At 45.4% G+C, this 10,329-nt stretch overlaps 1 protein-coding gene across 1 annotated transcript in view; it reads right to left on the reverse strand.

Moving 5' to 3' along the window:
* Positions 1 to 10,325, reverse strand: part of ABHD12 (abhydrolase domain containing 12, lysophospholipase) — a 94,982-nt gene extending 84,657 nt beyond the window's left edge. Inside the window, exon 1 of the mRNA XM_083175971.1 lies at positions 10,182 to 10,325. Within this exon, the coding sequence (XP_083032097.1) occupies positions 10,182 to 10,231 (50 nt within the window). The 5' untranslated portion in view covers positions 10,232 to 10,325. The remainder of the gene's footprint in view (positions 1 to 10,181) is intronic.
* Positions 10,326 to 10,329: the final 4 nt, after the last annotated feature.

Consider the following 10,329-nt stretch of genomic DNA (forward strand, 5'->3'; position numbering starts at 1 on the left):
CAACATTTCTGTTTAACTGGTGCATTAAAAATAATAAGAAAAAACAGACTTCATATTATGCATGTCACCCTACTCACATCAGCAAAAAATAGGTACTGACTGGTTCTCAAGATGCCACCAGGTCTTACATCTCAAAAAAGTAGGCAAGCAGATAAAGCTTGTGGCGCTTAATGCCTTTTAACAGAAAAGACGGTACTTGTTTGGTCTCACGGCGCCCGATATATATCGGAAGCGATATCGGCCGAAATATTGGATGTGATCCGATGTTCAAGGTGTTGAGACTGTTGGAATTTCTCCAGGATGCAGAAAACCCATCCTGGAGAAATTCCAACGCTCTCAACACCTTGAACCCAAATGTGTGCACTCTGATGCTCACACCACCTGACAGAAATCTTCCAGACCCGATGGTAATTAGCTGCTGACACAGGCTTACAAGCCCTGAGCATAGTCTGGATGACCGCTTCCGAAAACCCCTTCTTTCTTAATAGGGAGGTTTCATAAGCCAGGCCGTAAAATTGAGCCGAGCTAGGTCCAGGTGTAGAAACGGTCCTTGTTTGAGCAAGTCTGGTCGAAGAGGAAGGCGCCAAGACTCCGTCAACAACTGCAGTATGTCCAAATACCACATCCTCCTGGGCCAGTCCGGTGCAATCAGAATAGTTTGCACTTTCTGGGACCTCACTCTTCAGCACACGAGGAATCATGGGGAACGGTGGGAACACGTAGTCCAGGTTGAAATGCCATGGCATCCACCGCCCAAGTGGTCGGATCCCTGGTCCGAGAGCAAAACCTGGGAACCTGACAGTTGTTCCTGGACGCCATCAGGTCTATCTCCAAAAGAGACACTATCTCCTGAAAGACTTCCTGATGAAGCGCCCACTCCCCCTCCAGCAGCTCCTCCCTGCTGAGGAAATCCGCTTCTATATTCCGGATCCCTGGAATAAACACGGCCGACAGAGCAGGAATGTTCACCTCTGCCCACTTGAAAATCCTTGAGACCTCCAGCATTACCATCCTGCTGCGAGTCCCGCCCTGATGATTTAAGTAAGCCACAGCCGTGGCATTGTCCGACTGCACACGCACTGGTGATCCCGTCAGGAGATCCTCTGCCTGTAGAAGGGTGTTCCAAACCGCACGGATTTCCAATATATTGATTGGTAGTCTGGATTCTTCCCTGGATCACAGACCTTGCAACCTCTGACCACCGCCCCCCAGCCCCTGAAACTGGCGTCGGTTGTGACAACCAGCCACTCCTACGTGCGAAAGGAATGCCCCAACTGCAGAGTCTCCAGATCTGTCCACCAGATCAAAGACTCCCTTGTCTCCAGAGACAGTAATCACCTTTCTTGCTTCAAGATCTTTGAGTTCCCTGACCAACAAGACAGAATGTTCCACTGAAAAACCTTGAGTGAAACCGTGCAAACTGCAGGGTCTTGAAGGGGGCCCGATTCCCTCTACACACAGAGCGCTGACAGGATGTGCTTCTGTCAGCCTCTGCTGCGCTCTCAGTGTGTGGGAACTTCTAACAGAAGTAACACTGGCAAAAAAACCTGCACTAACTAGTAAATTAATAAAATAAAAAAATCCTAGCTACTCTATTCCAGAAAAAAACCCAAAGGAAACAGCTTCAGCCTGCAAGCACAGCATTCACTCCTGTGGGCACCTAAAACGAACTGAAGTATCCTGGGATGCAGAAGGGAGGAGGCTGCTATCAAAAGAAGTCAGCATACAGTAGGTGCCTTTGCTCCTGCGGACCCTCTTACATCCCAAGGTTAGCGGTGTCACCAGGATGGACGAAAGAGAAATAAATTTAGTTTACATGCTTTTTTTTTTTTTTTTTTTTTTTAAATGCACAAATCAGTAGTTTAACATCTTTTTAAGCATCTTCCAAATGGTCCTACTACTGAAGTCACTATCTGGGGTCCAGGAAGGTCTCCCACTTTTTCATTCTCTTTTCCCAATTCGCCTTTTGGATAAAATGCACACAACTTTTCTGTGAGTAGTGCAAATTGGCATATCAAATTTATTTGCATAAATCTCAGGTGTGCCCTGTAAACTCAGTTCAATCCTTCTGCCCCCACCCCCCACCTTCCAAGTGCCTCATAATGTATAATGGTCCTGGCAGATTGGAATAATGCAAATTCATCCAGTCAGGCAGGAATTTGGCTTGTGGGTAGACTGAATATAGGAAGATAATAGACATACGTGTAGAAATAACAATTTAGAGGTCTGGTAATAGGTTAGGAGAATTATAAAAGGATGTTTAGAGCACTGTTTGGGAATTTGATCAGCTTGCCAAAAAAAGGGCGAGTTTTCAGGGAGTGACAGAGGTTTAAAGGGTAACAGAAAACATTTTACAAGGAGAGGAATAACAGTGGGTGCAGCCCAAAGCCAAAATACTATTACGGTTATCAATGCTAAATGTTATCTTTTATATGTGCTTATTAATTCTGCTGAGGTAACGCATAGTAAAATTAAGTTTGGGAGCAGAGCATGTATTCCAGGGGGGTGAGTTAGGAGGTTAGGGGTGGAGAGTTATTCATACTTACCATCCGCGTATTGGGATTCCGCACACAGGGGTGCTGCTGTCGGCCTTCTGGCCTACTGCATCCAATACCCAATCCAATTAGGAGTCATAACAAAATAAATATGGTCATGATCACTTTTCCTTATAGTGACTGAACATGGTACTAGGTGCATAGCAATATTAATGCCATATATGTATAGAAAACAGATACTTTTGTTGTTATCGGTGCAAACAATAGTGTACTGGAAATCTGGGTGTATCTAGCAAATAAAAGCATTGGGATTTTCCTCGTACTTTTATAACATTTAAGATTGCATCCTATTGCCAAGTGGCCCCAATCTCTGCAATATTTGGCCCGTACACACAGGTAGCGTTCATTCTAGCACCCTGCTCCTTTCAAAACCCAGTTGCTCTTTCCTGCCTGGGGTGTCGCTGTCTGCTGTGGGGCTTCTAATACAGTGACACCACAGCAGACAGTGACACCCCAGGCAGGAAAGAGGAACGGCATGGGTTTTGAAAGGTGCAGAGTGCTAGAATAAACACTACGCAATGCACACTGCCACCAATATCAGCGGCAGGACCCGGCAAGTGCATACACATTCTGCAGCATGGCCCTTGTTAACAACCCGCTCCCTCCTCTGCACATGCACAGACGACAGAGCTGGGGCATTAATGACCATCGGTGGGTGTGTACATACTGGGCGATACAATGAGCGATATCACTCACAAAAGCTAAAATTTGACATATTGCTCATTTTAACACCTAGTGCAGGGGTGACCAAACCTGTCCTCAAGATCTACCAACAGTGCATGTTTTCCAGGCAACCTGTGGGTCTATAGTAGGAATGAATGCAGCATGTTTTAAAATGTGACAGTTAGTAATGACTACAGCTGTGCTCCTGCTAGGTCACTTGGAAAACATGGACCGTTGGTAGACCTCGAGGACCGGTTTGGCCACCCCCGACCTAGTGTGTACAGGGCTTTAGAGTATGGAAAAAAAGGTACAGTATGCTAATTTATTTATTTATAGTTTCTTATATAGCGCAGCAGATTCCGTTGCGATTTACAATGCTACAGTATCTCTCCTAAGCCTCACACCTCACTTCCGCAACCCTCAAAACAGTTTTTTTGCAAGGAAAGGCAGTTGTTTTTTCCGGGTTCATTAAGAATTCAATTAATGAAGTTTAAGAGAAAAAAAAAAACCTAGAAAAACACAATAGAGAACAAATGCAATTGAACCGCAACTCAAACATAGGAGTGGAGCCGTAATGTAGTAAGGGGGATTGTGGTTACAAAACTCATTACTAGATTAATGAAAGTGAGCTGTTAGAACACAGGAAAGTAACCCCCAGTTTAAAATAGGGTCTGATGTACACCATCACTAAATTGGATTTCATGCAGACAACTATTAAAGCCCTTCAAGATTTATAGAACAGGAACACAAGTAGAGAAACACGTTCATTTTTCTGCTACAGCGATAGATAGATAGATAGATAGATAGATGTACAGACAATAATAAAAAACTTACTAGACAAATACAAAATAAACAGAGGAAAACCTGTTTATTGGCTGTGCTGGCAATTTAAAAAACTATATATTGAATTAAAAAAACATTTACAATGTCAGCAAAGAGGTCACAAGGATACATTACATACCAAAACAGGTGCCTCGGGGCACTTACAGGAGGTGCCCAGGGTGATGGTCCAATTAAATGTTATGGTCAATGTAATAGGTACATCCTGTTTCTCATCATGTAACTGAACCTAGGGATCAGGGGCGTAAGATCATCTCAGTCTCCCCAGAGGCAAGTTGGAGTTTGGTGACCCACCCCCCACATCAAATATGTTGTGTCAACATTCACCTGTGTGTATCATCTCTGAGTTCAGCGGCATTGCTTTCTGCAGCACAGGCTGTGGTACCAGTCAGGAGCCATCCTGTCCCCTATTGCAGATGTTAGCAGGGCTCCTGGTATACAGCCAAATAACTACAGGTGCAGGTGCCCCTTCAGGGATTGGAGCCGCCATTGCCTCTGGGAGCTACACTATCGATATCAGACAAGCACAACTTATATTTTTCACATTTTTTCTAAATACATTTTTTAGTATACTCTAGGGCAGGGGTGTCAAACTCAAATTCATCGAGGGCCGCATCAGCAATTTGGTCACCCTCAAAGGGCCGGTTGTTGTATCTGCGGTTGTTGGCGGCAGCCAGGAGTGGTGGTGGTGGTGGGGGGGGGGGGGGGGGGGGGCGTGGTGGTGGCTATGTCAGTGCCTCTAAACACTAATTAATCCTGTGAGTGCCACTGCCACCTCTGTGTTAAGGCACTCTGTCATAGTGGACCACCGTTCTGCACCATTGTAAATTGCCCCTGTAACACACACCTTTGTGGCCTCAGTGACTGTGCCCTGGCCCGCGCAGTGTGTCCCGCACCGTACCGTCAACCTGCTCCAGAGTCCAGCCAATAAAACCACCAGGCCGCCCTCCAGCTCGGGTCTAGTTCCTCTGTACACGCATCATGTGATGACGTCGGCGGGAGGAGGGCAGCGTCATTCAGTAGCGCGGGGCGGTGTGAGTTGTTCGGCGGCCAGCAGGTGTCCAAGAATACTGCAGCAGCAGTATTCAATGTCTCCCAGCCACGTCCATCACCCGGGTCTGTGCTGCTGCCGGAACCGCTCCTGTCAGACAGTCCTGTCCTGTCACTTTCACATGCACAGGCTGCGGTAGCCGGCAGCCAGCAGCTACAGTATCGGCTCAGAGGAGACAAAGAGCCTTCAAAGGGCCGGCGGGGGGTGGGTGGCGGCTGGCGCCACATAGACAGGTCTGGCGGGCCGGATTTGGCCCGCGGGCCTTGGGTTTGACACCCCTGATCTAGGGAGTCGTGATATTTTGAGTGACTTGGAGAGTACTCAAACAGGTACAGAATTATTATAGTTAATCAGACTGTTCAAAATATGTTCAGAGGTGAACTAGAACATTTATGTGACTCTAGCGCCATCTTCCTTCCAGAAGAAGGTACTGTAAATGCTTATTCTTGTCTGGTGATATCTAATGGTCTGTTTTGCTTTCTTTGCTGAGACCTAAAAGTGGTGTCACTGTAATGCCCAGTATGCACCGGGCGACAGGAGCAGTGTGCTGAGCGATCAGTCACAGCCAGTGTTCTCTACTGCAATGTATCGCAGCAGTGTATGGCCATCCAATCCCTCCCGAGCTGCCCGGGACCTCACCAGGCAGCAGGATCACATGTGGTCCTTTCACATCTGATGTACTGCATGCAACTCCTGTTCCCCACTGCCAGGAGGGGGGGTCTAAGTAGAAGGTGGGACCTGCATGCAGGTCCCACTTCCGACACAGGTTCAATGCGCACAGGATGACATTTCATACACATCCAAATCCCTGTAGTGTATGGGGGCCTTAAGTTTCTATGCAAAACATACTTTGTTCCTGAAAATCAGCTCCTCTGTGACATTTTATATTTACTCCACTTTAAACTATTTAAGCTATTTGTACTCTCCTTTAAATGCTATGTTGTGCAAGAAATTGCTAACCAGTATTACAGGATACCAATCTAAGGAAGAAGGTCAGGATTGAAAGAAAAAAAAAAAAAAAAAACACAAAAAACACTACAATTGTAGGTTTCTCCCTGTTACACTAAAACATAACAATTTAAAATAAAGTACCCACTATTGTATTAACTGTGCTGGAGGTTCTCTCTGTTGTGGTCACTAATGGCTGTGCCCTCTACTTTCCTCTCCTACTCCTTTCTCTGGAAACATTTGTTCTTTTGGCAGAGAACACAAATATGCTTCTCCTTTTTTTTTTATCCTGTAGTATTATTATCAGTTATTTATATAATACACACATATTCCGCAGCGGTTTACAGAGGATATTTGAACAATCACATCAGTCCCGTCCCCCCCCTGCTGTAGCTCTATATTCCCCACCATATGTACACACACACACAGACATTCTAGGGTTAATTTTGTTGTGAGCCAATTAACCTACCAGTATATTTTTGGATTGTGGGAGGAAAATCGGAGCACCCGGAGGAAAACCACGCAAGCACAGGGAGTATATACAAACTCCACACAGTTAGGGCCATAGTGGGAATCAAACTTATGACCTCAGTGCTGTGAGGCAGTAATGCTAACCACTACACCTTATGGGGATGATTCTGGTTGGTTTGCAAAAGCAAATTCCTTCTTTAAACTGAGAAAACCACGTGCACTGCAAACCAACCAGAATCACCTCCTCTGTGTATTCAATGGTCCCTCCGATATTTCCTAAAACAGGTATTTATTCATTCCTTTCCTACCTTGACTAATGCTATCTCCTGACTTATCTTTCCGTTATAACAAATCTCACTGCTGCTCTAAATGCAGTGATTAGACCTTTCTATCTAGAATGTACTAGAAAAATGATAGACAGAATCTGATCGGTTGCTATAGACACCACCACCCTTTTCATTTTTGGAAGCTTCAGTAAACAAACCCTTTGAAAATCCCATTGGATCGGCCGATATCACATCCGATATACCGGCCGCCGGCAAACTAAACAAGTACCGTATATACTTGCTCTAACTGTACATTCAGGTTTTATTATGTAGGACTTACTGGGGTTCAGTATACATATGCCGGCATCTCATCTGCCTTCAGAATACCGATGCCGGAATCTGCAAAGAAGTCAGTATGCCGAAATACCGACATCCCGATTAGGGAGTATGTGAGTAGCGGGAGGGAAAGGTATGGTTTCAGGCTGTGGGGAGGAAGGGTTAAGGTTAGTGGTTTATTTACCAAGATGGGAGTTCTATTGTAGATGGATAGTTGCTATGGGCAACCAACTAAGCAGATGTTATCTTCTAGAAGGTGCTAAATTAAGAATGAATAAGAAGTAGATTATGATTTGTTTCCCATAGCAAAGTCTTATCTTCATTAGAACTCAAATCTTAGCACATCTTCCCCTAAAAGGTGCCCACACACTACAGCGATTTCTCAGCCCATTTTGGACGAGCAGCTGATTTTTTTACTGCAAATCGTGTTCCGATGCGCACTCCCGCATGATCTTTAGGTGGATCATTTTGATTTTACCTGCTGCAGGGAAGATCAGAAGACAGCTAAAGATCTGTGAGACGGGTATTCGGGAGTTGGGGTGCGCTCAGTTGCATTCGGATGCGTTCAGTTCAGTATTTGGCTTGAGTGCGCTCAGGTGTTCGACCACATTCTTGCGCTCTGGTGTTAACACTCGTGGAGATTGGGCACTCAGGGTTTTGGGTGTCCGGGAGCTCCTGGATTGAGGTGTTCAGGCAAGTTGGGATGCCTGGATATTCGTGCACTTGGACATTTGGGAGTTGGTATGCTCAGATACGTTTACAGGCTCAGGTTTTGGGCAAGTTTGGGTGCTCAGGGATTTGGGTGTGTTCTGCTGCGTTCACATGATCCGATGTTTGGGATTATGGAGCATGCTCAGGGGAGTTTGGACGCTCATAGATTCGGGTGTTCGGACAAGTTGGGATGCTCTGATATTCGGGCATATGGGAGTTAGTGTGCACGGGCGCGTTCACGCAAGTTGGGTTTTCGTGTCTGTTCCGCCACACTCATGTGATCGGGTGTTTGGGCATGCTCATTGGGTTTTCGGGCATGTTCGCATGTTTTCAGGTGCATTCGGGCTAGTTTGGGCACTCAAGGGTTCTGGTACATTCGGGCGCGATCGGGTATTTGAACACCTTTGGTTGCTCATGGATTTGGGTGCGTTTCGGTTCTCAGGGATATGAGTTTGGTCGTATTCACGCACTCAGGTGTTCGGCAGGTTCGCACACTCAGATGTCTGGGTGCGTATTGCATACTTGGTAGGGTTTGGGCAAATTTGCACAGTCGAGTATTTGGGAGTTTGGATGAATTTGGCCATGTTCGCACGCCTGGGGGAGTTTGTGCACACTTGGGAGTTTGGATGAATTCGGGCATGTTTAAAATGTGAACCGTTTCAGTGGTATGCTCGGAAAGTTTAAACCATCGAAGGGTTTGACATTTTTCTGAAATCTGAAGACAATGTACTCTTTGCCCAAAATCTTCTGTCCAGGACTGACAGGGAGTTCAAGGGAAATCTTAAGATCACAGATCTTTCTAGTGTGTGGGCACATTAAGAGTGCTAAAGAGGCCCAATTGGGATTCTAAGATTCAAGATGCCCGGATCAGTCTCAAGACCTCTGGCATCCTAAAGGATTGAATATCATATGTATCCTAATCATACCAAACAACTTTCCGTTTCTCCTGCTATGTGAAATGTATGGTGCCTTGACGATAACCCATGATGATGGCTGCAGACCATTGTGTAAGGTTTGCTCTATATGGATCAAATGTGTACTTCTCTTCCCAGGAAAGACAAACAGAAGTGAGGTATCCAGATGCCTAGGTCAACATGGTGAAAAGGGCAACTTTTTCTTTTTTGTATTACTTTTTTATACAGTAAAGTAGCTGTCCCACAGCATGGTGGGTAAAGCAGTATACTAATTAGGAGTCCACTTGCTCATGTGTCATGCCCAAACGTGAAAAACCCATGTCAACCTTTCGCTTATATAAACCCTGTTTCCAATGTTGTCCTTGTGCATTTTGCCTTTCTTGGGTCTACCTCATACAACACAGCCTAATAATGAGATATAAGCTACAGTAAACGATCAACTTGGGCAGTGCACTGATTCTGCATCAGACTCTCCAACAGTGACAGTGAAGGAGACACTGCGTAGAGATGGCCATCAGTGGGTCAATGGTGCCAACAGTGATTACAATCAATAGCATTAAATCATCTCTTGGGAACCATTAACAGTTTGCATTTATCAATGGCTACCACATAAGAGTCACAATGTACTTAAGACCAATCTGCATCGGGGTTGGGGCTTAGCATATTACAATAGGGCAGTTCTAAGCTTTGCGAAGCCAAAAATCAATGGAGGAGTCAAAACTCATTGGCTCTCACTCTGGGTGAGATGTACTAAGCCTTGAACAGTGATAAAATGGAGAGTGATAAACCACCAACCAATCATATCCTACCTGTCATTTTTCAAACACAGCCTGTGACATGGTAGGTAGGAGCTGATTGGCTGGCTATTTATAACTCTCCATTTTATCACTTTTTAAGCTTAGTACATCTGGCCCTCTGCCACTGACAGCAGAGAAAATTGGCAGCAAACCATAAATGCCTATCACAGTTGGTTAATGGTCATCTGATGGTTGACAAGCTTTGATGTTCCAGATTTGATGGGAATTGTGCACTTATGGCCATCTTAATTATCAGTTTTCTAGTGCAGTTTAGAAAATTAGAACATGCATCTGATTGGCTGTTATAAGCAACACCACCATTTTTCCTTTGCATGACATCTTATATGCCTCAGCTTTACCTACTTGCAGTTCTTTCTTTGATCCAATAACAGAGAAAAGCAGCCTACGAGCTAAGGCTTATTTGCATCACTGCATACAGTCAGTGGCTGAGGAAGAATTACATGTAATAGTATAGCCATATAACAGAAGCAGGTACACATGAGATCATCACTGCAAGAACCAATGCAGAGCACCACCTGTCAATTGCCAAGTCCTCAGCTGTACTAGATGAACAGAACTCCCTCCCCACCATGACTCTACCCCCCACCTGTGTCTCAGGTGCCACTCACCTGCGACCCCGCGGACACCAGCCACGCATGAGTTCTCCCAGGGCGATCATAAGCCTTATATAATAATTGTACTTCCTCGGCTACCGTACCCATAGTCCGGGGGCGAGCATCCTCTCTCATTGGGCAGCTGACAGTTGGCGCCAAATTC

Source organism: Crinia signifera, chromosome 3 (genome assembly GCF_055691185.1).
Source record: "Crinia signifera chromosome 3, ASM5569118v1, whole genome shotgun sequence".
NCBI lineage: Eukaryota > Metazoa > Chordata > Amphibia > Anura > Myobatrachidae > Crinia > Crinia signifera.